The sequence below is a fragment of the Ranitomeya variabilis genome, chromosome 3 (genome assembly GCF_051348905.1).
Source record: "Ranitomeya variabilis isolate aRanVar5 chromosome 3, aRanVar5.hap1, whole genome shotgun sequence".
NCBI classification, from domain to species: Eukaryota; Metazoa; Chordata; class Amphibia; order Anura; family Dendrobatidae; genus Ranitomeya; species Ranitomeya variabilis.
This window is the reverse complement of record NC_135234.1, coordinates 287370288-287389631: the sequence shown is the minus strand read 5'-3', so window position 1 is coordinate 287389631 and position 19344 is coordinate 287370288. Positions and strand designations below refer to the sequence as shown.

The 19344-nt window shown below is 47.0% G+C and overlaps 1 protein-coding gene across 2 annotated transcripts in view; it reads left to right on the top strand.

The window, feature by feature from the left end:
- The window catches only part of SNRPC (small nuclear ribonucleoprotein polypeptide C), a 180184-nt gene that overhangs the window by 138159 nt on the left and 22681 nt on the right, over positions 1–19344 (top strand). The window contains exons 3-5 of one of the 2 annotated variants that reach the window (XM_077295542.1): positions 7068–7176; positions 8687–8773; positions 15834–15938. In XM_077295542.1, coding sequence (XP_077151657.1) covers positions 7068–7176; positions 8687–8773; positions 15834–15938 — 301 coding nt within the window. Of the gene's footprint in view, positions 1–7067; positions 7177–8686; positions 8774–15833; positions 15939–19344 lie in introns of those variants that run through there. The other variant, XR_013223821.1, reaches the window with a different exon arrangement.

The window sequence follows — 19344 nt, the reverse complement described above, 5'->3', positions numbered from 1 at the left end:
GGATATTGATACGCATACCTCCTGGAAAGTGTTGTTCACTTGGTTGGCTGTTGTGAAGGGGTTTCTCTTCACCATGGAGATTATTCTGCGATCATCCACCACTGTTGTCTTCCGTGGGCGCCCAGGTCTTTTTGCATTGATGAGTTCACCAGTGCTTCCTTTCTTTCTCAGGATGTACCAAACTGTAGATTTTACCACTCCTAATATTGTAGCAATTTCTCGAATGGGTTTTTTCTGTTTTCGCAGCTTAAGGATGGCTTGTTTCACCTGCATGGAGAGCTCCTTTGACCGCATATTTACTAAACAGCAAAACCTTCCAAATGCAAGCACCACACCTCAAATCAACTCCAGGCCTTTAATCTGCTTAATTGAGAATGACCTAACGAAGGGATTGCCCACACCTGTCCATGAAATAGCCTTGGAGTCAAATGTCCAATTACTTTTGGTCCCTTTAAAAACAGGGTGGCAGATGTTTAGGAGCTGAAACTCCTAAACCCTTCATCCAATTTTAATGTGGATACCCTCAAATGAAATTGAAAGTCTGAACTTCATCTGCATCTGAATTGTTTTGTTTAAAATTCATTGTGGTAATGTCTATAACCAAAATTAGAAAAATGTTCTCTGTCCAAATATATATATGGACCTAACTGTAATATACTACGTGGCTGTGTTTATACTACGTGGCTGTGTTATGTACTACGTGGCTGTGTTATGTACTACGTGGCTGTGTTATGTACTACGTGGCTGTGTTATGTACTACGTGGCTGTGTTATGTACTACGTGGCTGTGTTATGTACTACGTGGCTGTGTTATGTACTACGTGGCTGTGCTATATGCTACCCATTTTTGCACATTTACAAATGTTCTACGTTAATACTTTCTAATGTTTACTTTAAAAAGTTTTCCATTAAATAATTGTATGCAGTTTTTTTTTTTGCAGCAAGTTTAGCGAACAATAAAATGCCTACTGGTAACTGAGGAAGATGGAGTAGGTCACACAAATTTGCATATAGGGGGTTGACTTATATAAAGCCCCTCTGCTGTACGGTATTATAGAATTTACAATAGCTATCACTCATGTAAGAAGTGAAATCTGGCATTGTACTATACCTATATTTCTCTGCTGTATCTGTGCATCATGAATCGTGGTATGTGTTAAAGGTGGGGACCGACTGACTCTTTTGCCCGGGGCCCTCAAAAACCTGGAGCCGGCCCTGCCACAAGTGAGCCCATTTTGGAAACCACACCCCCTCAAGGATTTTATCTAGGGGTATAGTGAGCATTTTGAACACAGGTATGTCACAGACCCCATTTCTTTCGTCTCTGATATGCTAGATTATATCCGAGGAGAGAGAAATTATTTGCAAATCGGACTTTGTGATTGCAGTTAATTGGTGAATTAAGGCGATCACGAGACAGGGGACTGAAGACCAACCCTGATCATGTTCTCCATTGTCTCAGCTGCTCCCGGTATCCAAGACCCCAAATATTTTCCGAAGCTGGAGGGTGCTATAACCTTAATTCACAGCGCCGTTTAACCCCTTTCTGACATATGACATACTATCCCGTCGAGGTGGTATGGGCCCGTATGACCACCGACAGGATAGTACATAATCACCGATCAGCGATAGTCAGCTGACACCCGGCCGATCGGGGCCGGGTGTCAGCTGACTATCACTATGTGCATGATCGCAGCGTTCCGGTGACATAGGGAAGCATCGCGCAGGGAGGGGGCTCCCTGCATGCTTCCCTGAGACCCTCTGAGCAACGCGATGTGATCACATTGCTCCGAGGGTCTCCTCCGTCCTCCTCCCTGCAAGCCCGGATCCAAAATGGCCACGGGGCTCCTTCTCGGTCCTGCAGGGAGGTGGCTTGCAAGCGCCTGCTCAAAGCAGGCGCCAGCAAGCCTCCTGCAGTTCCTGTCAGATCGCTGATCTGACACCGTGCACTGCATAGTGTCAGATCAGCGATCTGACACTATATAGTTATGTCCCACACTGGGACAAAGTAAACAAGTAAAAAAAAAAAACTATTTACATGTGTGTGTAAAAAAAAAAAAAAAAAAAAAACCTAAATAAAGAGAAAAAAAATGGTCCATTAAAAAAAATTTCTTTATCTAAATAAAAAAAAACAATAAAAGAACACATTTTTAGTATCGCCGCGTCCGTAACGACCCAACCTATAAAACTGTCCCACTAGTTAACCCCTTCAGTGAAAACCGTAAAAAAGAGGCAATAAACAACGCTTTCTTACCGGTGAACAAAATGTAGAATAACACGCGATCAAAAAGAAACGTTATCTTATCCCGCAAAAAATGAGCCGCAATACAGTGTCATCAGCGAAAAAATAAGTTAGTCTTCAGAATAAACCAATGCAAAAATAATTTTTTTTATATAAAATAGTTTTTATCGTATAAAAGCGCCAAAGCATAAAAAATATAAAGATATAAATGAGGTATCGCTGTAATTGTACTGACCCGAAAAATAAAACTGCTTTAGCAATTTTACCAAACGTGGAACGGTATAAATGCCCGCCCCCCCCCCCCAAAAAAAAAAAAAAAAAAACATGAATTGAATTGCTGGCTTTTGGTCATTCTGCCTCACAAAATTCGGAATGAAAAGTGATCAAAAAATTTAACATGCCCGAAAATGGTACCAATAAAAACGTCAACTCGTCCCGCAAAAAACAAGACCTGACATGACTCTGTGGACCAAAATATGGAAAAATTATAGCTCTCAAAATGCGGAGACGCAAAAACAATTTTTTTGCAATAAATAGCGTCTTTTAGTGTGTGACAGCTGCCAATCATAAAAATCCACTAAAAAAGCTATAAATAGTAAATCAAACACCCCTTCATCACCCCCTCAGTTAGGGAAAAATAATAAAATAAAAAAAAAAGTGTTAATTTCCATTTTCCGATTACGGTTAAGGTTGGGGCTAAAGTTAGGGTTAGGGTTGGGGCTAAAGTTAGGGTTAGCGCTAAAGTTAGGGTTGGGGCTAAAGTTAGGGTTAGCGATAGGGTTGGGATTACATTTACGGTTGGGTTTAGGGTTAGGGGTGTGTTTGGGTTAAGGTCTCAGTTAGAATTGTTGGTTTCCACTGTTTAGGCACATTAGCAGCTAAACAGTGGTTTACCCCCACATATGGGGTATCAGCGTACTCAGGACAGATTGCACAACACCTTTTGGTGTCCAATTTCTTCTGTTATCCTTGGGAAAATAAAAAATTGGGGGTGAAAAGATCATTTTTGTGAAAAAATATGATTTTTTTATTTTTACGGCTCTACATTATAAACTTCTGTGAAGCACTTGGTGGGTCAAAGTGCTCACCACACATTTAGATAAATTCCTTAGGGGGTCTATTTTCCAAAATGGTGTCACTTGTGGGGGGTTTCAATGTTTAGGCACATCAGGGGCTCTCCAAACGCGACATGGTGTCCTATCTCAATTCCAGTCAATTTTGCATTGAAAAGTCAAATGGCGCTCCTTCCCTTCCGAACTCTGCCATGTGCCCAAACAGTGGTTTACCCCCACATATGGGGTATCGGCGTACTCAGGACAAATTGCACAACAACTTTTCGGATCCAATTTCTCCTGTTACCCTTGGTAAAATAAAACAAATTATTGCTGAAGTAAATTTTTTGTGAAGAAAAGTTACCGTATATACTCGAGTATAAGCCGAGATTTTCAGCCCAAATTTTTGGGCTGAAAGTGCCCCTCTCGGCTTATACTCGAGTCACGGTCGGCGGGTGAGGGGGAGAGGGCGCTGATGCATACTCACCTAGTCCCGGGGCTCCTGGCGCTCCCCCTGCCCGTCCCACGGTCTCCGGGTGCCGCAGCTCTTCCCCTGTTCAGCGGTCACGTGGGACCGCTCATTAGAGAAATGAATATGGACTCCACTCCCATAGGGGCGGAGCCGCCTATTCATTTCTCTAATCAGCGGTAACGGTGACCGCTGACAGAGGAAGAGGCTGCGGCACCGAAAACCAGCTGTCCGGGGGAAGGAGCGGGACGCCGGGAGCAGGTAAGTATGTCATATTCACCTGTCCGCGTTCCACACACCGGGCGCCGATCCATCTTCCCGGCGTCTCTCCGCACTGACTGTGCAGGTCAGAGGGCGCGATGATGCATATAGTGTGCGCGCCGCCCTCTGCCTGATCAGTCAGTGCAGAGAGACGCCGGGACGGGACGCTGAGGAGCTGCAAGCAAGAGAGGCGAGTATGTATTTTATTATTTTTATTGCAGCAGCAGCACAGCTTTCTATGGCACATCTATGGGGCAATAATGAACGGTGCAGAACACTATAAGGCACAGCTATGGGGCAATAATGAATGGTGCAGAGCACTATATGGCACAGCTATGGGGCAATTATGAACGGTGCAGAGCACTATATGGCACAGCTATGGGGCAATTATGAACGGTGCAGAGCACTATATGGCACAGCTATGGGGCAATTATGAACGGTGCAGAGCACTATATGGCACAGCTATGGGGCAATTCTGAACGGTGCAGAGCACTATATGGCACAGCTTTCTATGGCACAGCTATGGGGCAATAATGAACGGTGCAGAGCACTATATGGCACAGCTATGGGGCAATAATGAACGGTGCAGAGCACTATATGGCTAAGCTATGGGGCAATTCTGAACGGTGCAGAGCACTATATGGCACAGCTTTCTATAGCACAGCTATGGGGCAATAATGAACGGTGCAGAGCACTATATGGCACAGCTATGGTGCAATAATGAACGGTGCAGAGCACTATATGGCACAGCTATGGGGCAATAATGAATGGTGCAGAGCACTATATGGCACAGCTATGGGGCAATAATGAACGGTGCAGAGCACTATATGGCACAGCTATGGGGCCATAATGAACGGTATGGAGCATCTATTTTTATTTACTGTGATCACAGTGATCAAAATAAAAAAAATAGTAAATGAACTTTATCACCCCCATAGGTAGGGACAATAATAAAATAAAGAAAATATATATTTTTTTTTTCTCCACCAGGGTTAGGGCTAGGGTTAGAATTAGGGTTAGAACTAGGGTTAGGGTTAGAATTAGGCTATGTGCACACGGTGCGGATTTTGCTGCGGATCCGCAACGGATTGGCCGCTGCGGATTCGTAGCAGTTTTCCATCAGGTTTACAGTACTATGTAAACCTATGGAAAACCAAATTCGCTGTGCACATGATGCGGAAAATACCGCGTGGAAACGCTGTGTTGTATTTTCCGCAACATGTCAATTCTTTGTGCGGATTCCGCAGCGTTTTACACCTGTTCTTCAATAGGAATCCACAGCTGAAATCCGCACAAAAAACACTGGAAATCTGCGGTAAATCCTCAGGTAAAACGCAGTGCCTTTTACCTGCGGATTTTTCAAAAATGGTGCAGAAAAATCTCACACGAATCCGCAATGTGGCCACATAGCCTTAGGGTTAGGGTTGGAATTAGGGTTAAGATTATGCTTGTGGTTAGGGCTAGGGTTAGGGGTGTGTTGGGGTTAGGGTTGGGATTAGGGTTGGGATTAGGGTTAGGGTTGGGATTAGGGTTAGGGGTGTGTCGGGGTTAGGGTTGTGGTTAGGGGTGTGTTGGGGTTAGAATTGAGGGGTTTCCACTTTTTAGGCACATCAGGGGTCTCCAAACGCAACATGGCGCCACCATTGATTTCAGCCAATCTTGCGTTCAAAAAGTCAAATGGCGCTCCTTCCCTTCTGAGCCCTGTCGTGCGCCCAAACAGTGGTTCCCCCCCACATATGGGGTATCGGCGTACTCAGGACAAATTGTACAATAACTTTTGGGGTCCAGTTTCTCTTTTTACCCTTGGGAAAATAAAAAAATTGTTGCTAAAAGATCATTTTTGTGACTAAAAAGTTAAATGTTCATTTTTTCCTTCCATGTTGCTTCTGCTGCTTAGAAGCACCTGAAGGGTTAATAAACTTCTTGAATGTGGTTTTGAGCACCTTGAGGGGTGCAGTTTTTAGAATGGTGTCACTTTTGGGTATTTTCAGCCATATAGACCCTTCAAACTGACTTCAAATGTGAGGTGGTCCCTAAAAAAAAAAAAAAATGGTTTTGTAAATTTCGTTGTAAAAATGAGAAATCGCTGGTCAAATTTTAACCCTTATAACTTCCTAGCAAAAAAAAAAAAATTGTTTCCAAAATTGTGCTGATGTAAAGTAGACATGTGGGTAATGTTATTTATGAACTATTTTAGCCAAATTTCCATTTTTTTCACATATAAACACCAAAATTATCGACCTAAATAAATATACCACTAACATGAAGCCCAATATGTCACGAAAAAACAATCTCTGAACCGCTAGGATCTGTTGAAGCGTTCCTGAGTTATTACCCCATAAAGGGACACTGGTCAGAATTGCAAAATACGGCCAGGTCATTAAGGTCAAAATAGGGTGGGTCATGAAGGGGTTAAGGACATAAAAATTCAAAGTTGGAAAATTGCGAAAAATTTCGCCAAATTTCCATTTTTTTTTCACAAATAAACGCAGGTAATATCAAAGAAATGTTACCACTATCATGAAGTACAATATGTCACGAGAAAACCGTGTCAAAATCATCAGGAACCGTTGAAGCGTTCCAGAGTTATAACCTCATAAACGGACAGTGGCCAGAATTATAAAAATTGGCGCGGCCATTAACGTGCAAACCACCCTTGTGGGTAAATGGGTTAAAAAGGTGCTTCTGATTGCTGATTGCTGCTTCTACAGACATGCTTCTGCATCCATCATGTACGGTAGGATGGGGATAAATTGGTTTTCTCTGAAACGCTGTAGTGTATATAATGGCTGTTTGCCTTGATGGCATCTGTTAGTAATTGGTTACCATAGTTTATGTATTATGTGTGTGTGTGTGTGTATGTATATGTAATATATATTTGCTTTCACATTCTGCAGTGCTTCACAGGCATCATCATCATTGGGGCTGACAAAAAAAAGTTCCTCATCAGTATGTCTTAAGTGTGTGGGAGGATACCGGAGGAAATACATGCAAGCACATTTAAAGCCGAACAAATTTTATTTTGTGGTATTGTGTTCCTCTAGCCATCAGTTCGCAAGACCCATTGCAGTGGAAGAAAGCACAAGGAAAATGTGAAGGATTACTATCAGAAATGGATGGAAGAGCAAGCTCAGAGTTTAATTGATAAAACTAGTAAGTAGCTTTATATTATACAGAAGTTTAACTCTTTGATATTTGCACTTTCTTTCCTACTACTCTAGCAGAATTTGCATATGAGAACAAGAATGGTCTAAACTAAAGAGCAGAATCTGTGAATGGGATGGATTTGTAGATTATATGCATGATTAAAGGGGTTTTCCCACAAACAATGCTTATTTTAGTCAATAGATCTTTGAATAATAAGTTCCACAATTGTATGTGTTTCAATAAAATGTTTTTTTGCTGAGATCTTATAAATGTGCCCCTGCTATGTACTGTGTAATGGCTGTGTCTGACCATACAGGGACATGGTCTGATCATGCCACAGCTCTATGTATGCATGGCTCCATCCCTATCCTTGCATGCCTGGCTCCATCCTTATACTTGTATTCATTGCACCATCCTTATCCTGGAATGATTGGCGCCCATCAAAAAACGTAAAAAAAAATAAACCATTACACTTACCTTCCTGCACTCCCTCGCAGCGTCTTGTTTCGGTGCCAGCAGCTGCTTTATGCTTGTAAGCAGCGCATGGCAGGGACGTCATTCGCTGCTCATAAGAGCACAGCTGCCGGAATACTCACTGCTCCCCACGTTGGAAGTGCAGTGAGTATTAAATAGCATGCACAGTGTAAGCCACCAAGCGGTCACGTGTGCTGCTACTTAACAGTAATGAATTTTCACCTCTCTCCACGCCCATGGGAGTGAAGAGAGATGAATATTCATTTCTCTTAAATAGCGGCTCACGTGACCGCCCGGCAACTGCAGGAGTCGGCTGCTGCAGTTGACACTGCGCATTATTACAGAGAAATTACTATTCATTGTCAGTGATGGGAACATTCATTTCTCTTTAGCAGCAGGCACAGGAGATAGCCGCACTAGCCAGCTCCTTCCTCCTGTGACTTGCTGCCTCTCCGTCTCCATGTTCTGACACCTCACTCGAGTATAAGCTGAGCGCGGTGTTTTCAGCTCAAAAAAAATGTGCTGAAAAACTCGGCTTATATTTGAGTATTATTCAACCTCCAGTTGTCACAACTAAAATTTGCAGCCCGCAATTATGCCGATAGGTTGAGAGGGAGCCCCCCCCCTCCCTCTCTAAGCCTTTTAAATGCTACGATTGTTATTTATTGTGGCATTTAGGGGGTTAAACAGCCACATCTTGACTATCATTTACCTGAGCTCCCAGCAGCAATCAGGCGGGCATCTTGATCACCATTACGTAATTGTACGTCAGTTTGCGGGAAGCCTTTCCCAACCATGACATACACTTACGTCATATGCTGTGAAGGAGTTAAAGTGCTTCATACACATTGGCTTTTAAGAAGGGATTGTGTTGCAGTGAACAACCCCTTTTAACCTTAACCTCAGGTAAGTTATCCTACAGCATAATAATCTCATCACTTGATTTTTTTAAAATATTTTTTTTGTCAATGCTCTGTCCCCCACAACAAATACTTTATACTTTACCAGATTATATATTGTAATGCACTTAATGTAATTACAGCTGCTGCTTTCCAGCAAGGGAAGATACCACCCACTCCATTTGCTCCACCTGCTGGAAGTGCCATGATTCCTCCACCACCTAGCTTAGGTAAGTACATTTTTTTGTGCTGCTGCTTAAATTATGTGGCACCATGTTTTGTGTGGTTCCAAATATATTGAATGGCTGATATTTTTATTTCTCTATCGCCTCATAGGGGGACACAGGAACCATGGGTGTATGCTGCTGCCACTAGGAGGCTGACACTATGCAAATAAAAAAGTCAGCTCCTCCTCTGCAGTTTACACCCTACCGACAGGAAGTAGGATATCCTTATTGTCAGTAGGAGGTGGTCACAAGTCTTTCATTAGACCCTTATCTACCTCAATGTGCGTCGTTTTCTTTCAGGTTTTCCGGAGGGATAAAGGGTGAACAGTCACACCTGTAATCCCACATTATGGACTATGAGTACGGCGTGTACTGCCACCCCGTATCCTCATAGATCCGACAACAGGACCATGATCCTAGTGCACAAGCGTGCTTAGAAGTTCGGTCCTAGCTCCGTCCCTCACCCACTCGCCCACCAGAGCCTGTCGGTTGGAGGAGACGAGGACGTCCACCATCAGCTCCATGGACATCTGACACCTTTCTCGGTTTAAGGTTAGTAAAGGACGGCGTGGGAGTTCTGAGGTGAGTATTTCCCCCACCCGACCCAGTTAGCTTCCTCTCCTTGTTCCGGGGGGCCGCCCTATCTGTCCTCCGGCGCGGCGACTTTTTCAGCCACGCTGCCTTTTATTCCGGCGGCGGGGAGCCGCTCTGCCTCCTCGCTCTGGCTCTAAGGTCTCCACAGGCAGCCCCACTGCCTACTTCCTCCGCACGTTCCTCTGTCGTCCGGCGCGGCGACCTTGGCGGCAGTCGCGCTGTTCCCCTTTCCGCCGGCTACACCGCTCGTTCTTCACCGCAGCGGCCATCTCCAATTTAGGCCCCGGCTTCTGCCCGGGCCTACTCACGGCGGCGCGACTCCGCCCATTTCCGTTTTCATCGGGCGGGCTTTTTTCCCGCCCGTCACTCTCTCTACCTCTTCCTGCGAAGGGCGCTAGTTCCGCCCACTACTCTCATCCTTCCCAGTTGCCCTGGGATTGCCACCATCTTGCTCCTCCGAACCCGGTGACTAACCCCAGCGCATGCTTTCTCCGGCTGGTTCCCCTGCATCCTCCTTAGGTCGCCGTCTCCCTGCTGGTGCCCTGGACCTGTGCCATGACGCCGGTCGCAGCTACAGCCGGGAGCAGTCTACAGGACTCTTCTTCTGCTGTGAGTAGCTCTGCTATGCAGTCCATTACTCCCCTCTCCTGTTCCCCTAACCTTCGGGCATCATTTAGTGGGTCTTCTCTCAGGCCTATTCTTTATGGGAGAGCATTCCCGTCCTCCTTCCGCTTGTCAACTGCAGCAACTCCACTGTACCCACCGTCCAGGAGTCCCTACCCCGGGTGAGACCGAGACCCCTATCCCTGGGTGGGGTTTATCTTCTGTCTGTCTGAGGCGGACCTCACCAGGAGGTCACGACCCTGGTGTCCGTGCTTTACCGCAGTTGCCAGTGGGTCACAGGATTCTCCGTCCTGCCCTTTCAACTCAGGCCACAAGAGATCCAGACAGGAGCGAAATTCTAAGTTCCTTTTTTCGGAGGGGTACTGTTATGTCGGACGCTATTCACACTAGGGCGTCCGACAGACAGCGGTAATTCCACATTCGTCCACTATACGCTCAGTGATGCCGGCTAGACTTAATCCAGGTTGTCCGGGGTTAATCTAGCTGGTAATCGGGTTGGAGGCTGTGTCACGCCCGTGGCCTTTAAATGGTCATTCTGGACTTTGGGCGTGGCCGATTTATAGCTTGTGTCTTGTGCCTGGTGCCTGGTGATCTCGCTCCGGAGTGGTGGTCTAGGAGAAGAAATATCGTATCTGGTGGTGTATTATCCTTTGTCATATTTCTCCTTCCTATATTTGTATCTGTTTTGCCCTGTGCACATTATAGTGTTTTCCTGTGTGTCTGCTGCGTGGTGCGTTTTTAGTTTTCCCTGTCTGTGCTTTCTGTAGGGGTTGGTGTGTGGTCTAATCACTGGGTGGTGGTTGGAGGTTTCAGCATAGGACTGAAACAGGAGTCAGGGTCAGGCCTGGCGGCCCAGACAAGCACACCATCAGTGTAAATTCTGGGAGAGGGACAGACAGGGTTTTCTCTAGTCTGAGGGATATCGCAGGGGCCCGGGTAGTCAGCTGTAGTCTACCCAGTACCCGCATGACAGATACAGAGTGAACAGTCACACCTGTAATCCCACATTATGGACTATGAGTACGGCATGTACTGCCACCCCATATCCTCATAGATCCGACAGCAGGACCATGATCCTAGCACACAAGCGTGCTTAGAAGTTCGGTCCTAGCTCCGTCCCCCACCCACTCGCCCACCAGAGCCTGTCAGTTGGAGGAGACGAGGACGTCCACCATCAACCCCATGGATGTCTGACACCTTTCTTTCCCGCTCCATCTCGCCCTCCGGTCTGGAACGGTGAGATCCCTCTTCCAGATCCTCCTCTCCCGAGAGAGACGGGCGTCTTCGGTCATGTTTGCAGAGGAAGTTTTCAGACTTGGTTTCACTACAGGTACATAATTTTATTGTTGCGATCAACCAGACCTTAAGTATCATGGATACCTCTACGGAACCCGCAGAATAGGCGGTTTCATTTAGATGGGCAAAACCACCTTCCAAGGTCTTTGCCCCACACACTGAGTTTGTGGTGGTACTTGCCGGGGGAAAGGTGAACCATACCAGATGCTTTCAGACAGGGAAGCGTCTCGGCATCCTATATTCCTTCTCCCCTGAGCTCATCGCTAACTGGACTGATTCCTCGGCAGGAAACAGGTATTTCTGAACTAGTCAGTTCCCAGACTGTCTACCAACTTGGCCCCTCCACTTTCCAATGCAGCATCCCTCATGGGTTCCAAGGATACAATTATAGAATTGCTGGATAAATCAGCCTTTGAAGCGGCTGTTTCAACTTTGTGCCTCGGCCATTGCCTCTACCTGGGTCTCAAGGACCATAGCTAGATGGACTAAACAGCCTTGTAAGAGCACCCCGGCTGGAGCTCCTCCGGGGGAGCTAGCCAACCTGACGGACCAGATTTCTTATGCAGGGAAATATTTGGTATCTGCCTCCCAAGATGTGCGACTTGTGCAGCTCACGCGTCCAGCAATATGGTGACCAACCGGCGGAATATTCGGCTCTACACATGGCAGGCGGACTTGTCTTCAAGAAGTCCCTTACCAGCCTCCCCTTCTAGGGGGCCCGTCTCTTTGGCTACATGCTGGAACAAATTATTAAGGACGCCACGGGAGGCACGAGTTCTCTCCATGCCCTGCCGGCCTCCCCTGAAATGGCAGTTCAGCTCCCTTTTGTCCTTTCGCTGTTTCGCGGTGTCGGAAGATTCCTCTAGCTAACACAGACTGCGATCTCGTCTGGCTAGAGAAATGGCTTCCTTCAAGCCTACCCCTTCCCGGCGTATCCCAACTCCCATGGTTGGTCCACCAGGCCTAGACCTGGCAGATCTTCCTCAGCATAACTAGTGTTTCCAGTTTGGGCGTGCGTCTCCTGTTTTGTTCAGGGATGTTTGGCTGGCCTCGGTGGAGGATGCTTAAATCAGGGAGCTGGTATCCTCTGGATGCAAGATAGGGTTCGCTTCGCGGCCGCGGAATCGCTTCTCCGAATCCCGCCCTCTAAAAGATCCTCTTCTGATCCCAGGTTTCTTTGCGTCCATTACCTTCCTTCTTTGTTCGGAGGTTATCGTTTCCGTCCCACAGCAGGAACGCTTCACAGGTTTCTTTTCAAACCTGCTTGTAGTGCCGAAGAAAAGCGGTGCAGTTCGACTCATCCTGTCTCTGAAGTTAGTGAACAGAAGGTTCCTCCTGCGGCATTTCAGGAGGAAGTTCCTCTGTTCAGTTCTGGCTTCTATGGATCCACAGGAATTCCTGTGATCCATGGATATCCAAAATGCCTTGCTCCATGTTCTGATTTTCCCAGCACACCTGAGTTTTCCTGCGTTTCGCGACGCAGAAGAGTCATTTCCAGGTTGCCGCCCTGCCCCTCGGTCTTGCGACCGCTCCCAGTGTCTTCATAAAGATCATGGCTACATTTATGGCCATTTTGAGGATCAGGGGCCTAGTGCTCATTCCATACCTCGAAGTCATCCTCATCAAGGCTCTGCCCCTGTCTCAGGCCCAGGAGAGTCTGACCATTGTCCTCAACTCCCTTTCCCGTTTCTGATGGCTGGCCAACAGAACAAAGTCGTCTTGTTCAGAGTCAGCGCCTCGTCATCTTGGGCTACTTTCACACTAGCGTTAACTGCATTACTTCGCAAAAAATAGTGCTTGCAGGATGCGTTTTTTCTGCATTGACTAACATTAGCGACGCATTTGCGACGCAATGACACACGTCGCAACCGTCGTGCGACGGTTGCGCCGTGCTGTGGCGGACCGTCTGGAGCAAAAAAACATTACATGTAACGTTTTTTGCTCCCGACAGTCCGCTTTTTCCGACCGCGCATGCGCGGCCGGCACTCCGCCCCCACCTCCCCGCACTTCCCCGCACCTCACAATGGGGCAGCGGATGCGCTGGAAAAATGCATCCGCTGCCCCCGTTGTGCGGCGGAGACAACGCTAGCGTCGGGAACCTCGGCCCGACTCACCGCGACGGGCCGAGCCCGACGCTAGTGTGAAAGTAGCCTTAGGCATGCTGTTCGACACCCATCAGTCGGGAGTTTTTCTTCTCGAGGAGAAGCGGGCAATTCTCCATACGGAGTTCGCTCTCTGCAAGACCCTCGGCTGCCTTCCTTCCGTTCAGCAATGAAGGTCATGTGACGCATAGTGACAGCATCGGAAGCATTCCCTTTTGCGCTGTTCCACTGGAGACAACTTCAGCAGGCCATCCTTTCTCAGTGGGACACGTCTGTGCTGTCTCTGGATCCTCCGATCCGGCTTTCTGTCCGATTCTAATAGCCTCTCAACTGGTGGCTGTCATCCCCTCTCATTCCCCAGGTCCGGTCCTCCCATGGCAGGTGGTGACGACGGTCACCAGCCTTCCCGGCTGGGGCGCGGTTTCTCGTCATCCGTCAGTGAAGGGGGCGTTGGGCGGAGCATGAGTCCTCTCTGCCGATCGACACCCTTGAGATAGGGGCCATCCTTCTATCCCTGAGTCACTAGGAAAGGCTTCTCAGAGGTCTGCCAGTCAGAATCCAGACGTCCAATGCCTCGGTGGTGGCATATGTCAATCACCAGGGAGGGAATCAGAGTCTGTTGACAATGGCGGAGCTATCCAAGATCCTCCTCTGGGCAGAGGCAACGGTTTCTGCACTATCCGCAGTGCATATCTCCGGCGTGGACAACTAGGCCGCAGTGTTTTCTCTGCCGCGAGGGCCTTGCGGCAGGAGAATGGTCCCTGCTTCAGGAGGTCTTCCTTCAAAGTTGCCTTTGATGGGGAACTCCGGACGTGGATCTCCTGGCGTCCCGACTGCTTAGGAAGGTTCCACCGTTTGTTTCCAGGTCCGCGATCCTCTTGTTGTGGATATCGATACCTTGGCCATTCCTGGGTCGCAATTTGTACTTCCCTATCTGTTCCTCCCTTCCCTTTCTTCCCAGGCTGTTGAAGATCAACGCAGAGGGGGTGCCGGTCATTCTGACCGCACCAGATTGGCCCAAATGGTTCTGGTTCGCTGAGATCGTCCATCTCCTCGCGGACTCCCTCTGGAGGCCCCCAGACGGGCCAGATCTGACCGATCTGCCACAGAGTTCTTGGTGGCTCAATTTAACAGCTTTGCCGTTGAAACCTTCCATTTTGGCCATTTTCTCAAGGCGGGACTTGACGCTGGCCTTGCACTTAGTTCTCTAAAGGGTCAGATAGCAACCCTTTCCATTCTGTTTCTGGTCCCTTTCAGAAGTCCTTAGCTACTGGCTATCACGGAACAAAGATTTATATCCGTCCCGTTCTCAGATCAGAACTTTTCTTCAAGAAGTGGCGCATGAGGCTCTCCCGTACCAGACTCCCGTGGATCCCTGGGACCTCAATCTTGTTCTGGAGGCTCAGTGGGGTTCCCCTCTTGAACCTCCCCATGAGGCCTCACTGTCTTTTCGGTCCTGCAAGGTGGCGTTTCTGGTGGCCATCTCCTCCATTAGGCGCGTCTCGGAGTTGGTGGCTCTCTCCTGTCGCCCCATTTCTTGGTTCTTCACCAGGATAGGGTAGTTTTACGGCCTTCGTCGCCTTTTCTTCCCAGGGTGGTGTCCTCCGTTTACTTGAATAGATCGTCCTGGGGCCTTCGCTGGTCAGGGCGGTGAGGATCTATTTGTCTAGGACCGCCTTCTTTAGGAAGACGGGACCGTCTTTGGTCATTCCAGACGGTACGCCAAGAGGCCTGCCGGCCTCCAAGGTTACGATTGTTCTCTGGATCAGACCTGCCATTCTGGAGGCTTACCGGGTCAAGAACAGAGTGACTCCTCCTGGGTTTAAGACTCACTCTGCCCCGGGCAGTAGGCGCCTCCTGGGCGGTACACCATCGGGCATCCGCCCTACAACTTAGCTAGGCGGCAACCTTGCGTTCCGTTCACTCATTTGCGAAATGTTATAAGCTCCATACCTACGCTTCTGCAGTTGCCAGCCTAGGCGGAAGGATCTTGCAGGCAGCAGTGGTGAGTCCTCCGACCTGAATGGAGTTTTTCAGCTGTTCCCACCCCAGGGACTGCTTTGGGACATCCCATGGTTCCTGGTTCCCCCAATGAGGCGATAGAGAAAACAGGATTTTTGGTTGCTTACCGTAAAATCTGTTTCTCGGAGCCTTCATAGGGGGACACAGCACCCTCCCGAGTTGAACAGCTCTGTTTTGTTGTTATATTGTTACTTGGAGTTTCCTATCTTTACATGTTGCTTCTCCTACTGTTTTCTCACTAACTGAATATCCTACTTCCTGTCGGTAGGGTGTATACTGCAGAGGAGGAGCTAACTTTTTTTTTTGCATAGTGTCAGCCTCCTAGTGGCAGCAGCATACACCCATGGTTCCCGTGTCCCCCAATGAAGGCTCCGAGAAACAGATTTTACGGTAAGCAACCAAAAATCCTGTTTTTCCTATTGTAGGTGGTCCTCCTCGTCCTGGTATGATGCCTGCACCTCCAATGGCAGGTCCCCCAATGATGCCAATGATGGGACCTCCTCCACCAGGAATGATGCCAGTAGGACATGGTACGCTGATAAGTTTTCTTCACCCACTGCCAAAACATATAATCAGATTGCATTGAAAATCGATGCCCCCATCTATATCAAAACAAATGCATCAAAACTGGAAAACAGGGCTGGAAATGACAAGTAAGGTGCAAGACAGTAGGTACATTAAATATCCCCCATAATTCATTAGAAGTTTGTTTGCAATCATCGTGGTGATTTTGGGGTACCTTTGAACCATGCTATAGCATGCATTTAGAATTGTAAAAAAGTAAGGATATGTATTTTTTATATATAGAAGATAAGAAGTTTTTATTCTTCTTGAACCATAACCATTTTATGCCATATTTTTCCTGCAGTTGATATATGGACACTTTTTCACTGAGCATATAGCTTTTAACTCCAAATTTCTTTTACTACTTATGTGGTGGTTCTGTAATTCTATTGATAGTGTGACGATGCATTACTTCTAAACCTATTAGGCCCGGTTCATCAGTGTTTGACAGTTTTCCAGCGTGCACAGTCTAAATGAATTGATTCAGTATAATATGTAAAATATATATATACTGTGTATTTACTCGAGTATAAGCCGAGTTTTTATGCTGAAAAAGCCCCCCCCTCGGCTTATACTTGTCAGGGACACAGGAGGCAGGAGCTGGCTGCTGCGCCTAAAACCTGTGCCTCTTGCTAAAGAGAAATTAATAATCACTGCGCTGGCAGTGAATATTCATTTCTCTTTAACCCCTTCATGACCAGAGCTTTTTTCGGTTTTCGCTCCCCTCCTTCCCAAAGGCATAATTTTTTTACTTTTTCGTCAACATGGCCACGTGCGGGCTTATTTTTTGGGGGACGAGTTGTACTTTTGAACGACATCATTGGTTTTACCATGTCGTGTACTATAAAACAGGAACAAAATTCCAAGTGTGGTGAAATTGTAAAAAAAAGTGCCATCACACACTTACTTGTTTTTTGTTTGGCTTTTTTGCTAGGTTCACTAAATGCTAAATCTGACCTAACATTATACCGTATATACTCGAGTATAAGCCGAGATTTTCAGCCCACTTTTTTGGACTGAAAGTCCCCCTCTCGGCTTATACTCGAGTCATACCCAGGGGTCGACAGGGGTGGGGGAGGGGGGGCTGTCTAATTATACTCACCTGCTCCTGGCGCGGTCCCTGCAGGTCCCTGCTTCCCGGCGCTGCAGTTTCTTCCTGTAGTGAGCAGTCACATGGTACCGCTCATTACAGTAATGAATATGCGGCTCCACTTCCCATAGGGGTGGAGCCGCATATTCATTACTGTAATGAGCGATAACAGTGACTGCTCACTACAGGAAGAAAATGTGGCGCCGGGGAACAGACGTGAAGGGACCTCGCCGGGAGCAGGTGAGTATGACGGGGGGGGCAGTGCGCGATATTCACCTAGTCCTCGTTCCACCGTCGGCGCCGCTGTGTCTTCCGCACTGACGCTCAGGTCAGAGGGCACAGTGACGCGATTAGTGCGCACCGCCCTCTTCCTGAACGTCGGTGCAGAGGATGGGAAGACACAGCGGCGGTCAGCGGTGGAACGGGGAGCAGGTGACTATAGCAAGTGCCGGGGGCCGGAGAGGTGAGTATGTAATTTTTTTAATCGCAGCAACAGCATATGGGGCAAATATCTGTATGGAGCATCTTATGTGGCCATGTGCACCATTATATGGGGGCACGTATCTGTATGGGGCATCTTATGGGGCCATGTGCAGCATGATATGGGGGCAAATATCTGTATGGGGCATCTTATGTGGCTATGTGCAGCATGATATGGGGCAAATATCTGTATGGGGCATCTGTATGTTGCCATGTGCCCCATGATATGGGGCAAATGTCTGTATGGAGCATCTTATGGGGTCATAATCAGCATTTGTGCAGCATTATATGGGGCATATTTTAATATGGAGCATCTTATGGAGCCCATCATATACTGTATGGAGCATTATATGGGGCTCCTGATTCAATATGGATATTCAAAAACACTTAACCTACCGATGTCTCAATTAATTTTACTTTTATTGGTATCTATTTTTATTTTTGAAATTTACCGGTAGCTGCTGCATTTTCTACCCTAGGCTTATACTCGAGTCATTAAGTTTTCCCAGTTTTTTTGTGGCAAAATTAGGGGGTCGGCTTATACTCGGGTCGGCTTATACTCGAGTATATACGGTAATTCATTATTAGTTCATAGACACCAAACATGTCTAGGTTCTTTATCTAAGTGGTGAAAGAAAATTCCAAACTTTGCTATAAAAAAAAAAAAAAAAAATGTGCCATTTTGTAATACATGTAGCATCTCCATTTTTGTGATCTCTGGTTAGGTGAGGGCTTATTTTTTGCATGCCGAGCTGATGTTTTTTAATGATACTATTTTGCTGCAGATACGATCTTTTGATCGCCCGTTATTGAATTTTAATGCAATGTCGCGGCGACATAAAAAATCTGTAATTCTGGCGTTTTGACTTTTTTTTTATTATCACTACGCCATTTAGCGATCAGGTTAATCCTCTTTTTATTGATCGGGCGATTCTGAACGCGGCAATACCAAATATGTGTGATGTGGAGATATATATATACACTCACTGGCCACTTTATTAGGTACACCTGTCCAACTTCTTGTTAACACTTAATTTCTAATCAGCCAATCACATGGCGGCAACTCAGTGCATTTAGGCATGTAGACATGGTCAAGACAATCTCCTGCAGTTCAAACTGAGCATCAGTATGGGGAAGAAAGGTGATTTGAGTGCCTTTGAACGTGGCATGGTTGTTGGTGCCAGAAGGGCTGGTCGGAGTATTTCAGAAACTGCTGATCTACTGGGATTTTCACGCACAACCATCTCTAGGGTTTACAGAGAATGGTCCGAAAAAGAAAAAAAATCCAGTGAGCGGCAGTTCTGTGGGCGGAAATGCCTTGTTGATGCCAGAGGTCAGAGGAGAATGGGCAGACTGGTTCGAGCTGATAGAAAGGCAACAGTGACTCAAATCGCCACCCGTTACAACCAAGGTAGGCCTAAGAGCATCTCTGAACGCACAGTGCGTCGAACTTTGAGGCAGATGGGCTACAGCAGCAGAAGACCACACCGGGTACCACTCCTTTCAGCTAAGAACAGGAAACTGAGGCTACAATTTGTACAAGCTCATCGAAATTGGACAGTAGAAGATTGGAAAAACGTTGCTTGGTCTGATGAGTCTCGATTTCTGCTGCGACATTCGGATGGTAGGGTCAGAATTTGGCGTAAACAACATGAAAGCATGGATCCATCCTGCCTTGTATGGAGCATCTTTGGGATGTGCAGCTGACAAATCTGCGGCAACGGTGTGATGCCATCATGTCAATATGGACCAAAATCTCTGAGGAATGCTTCCAGCACCTTGTTGAATCTATGCCACGAAGA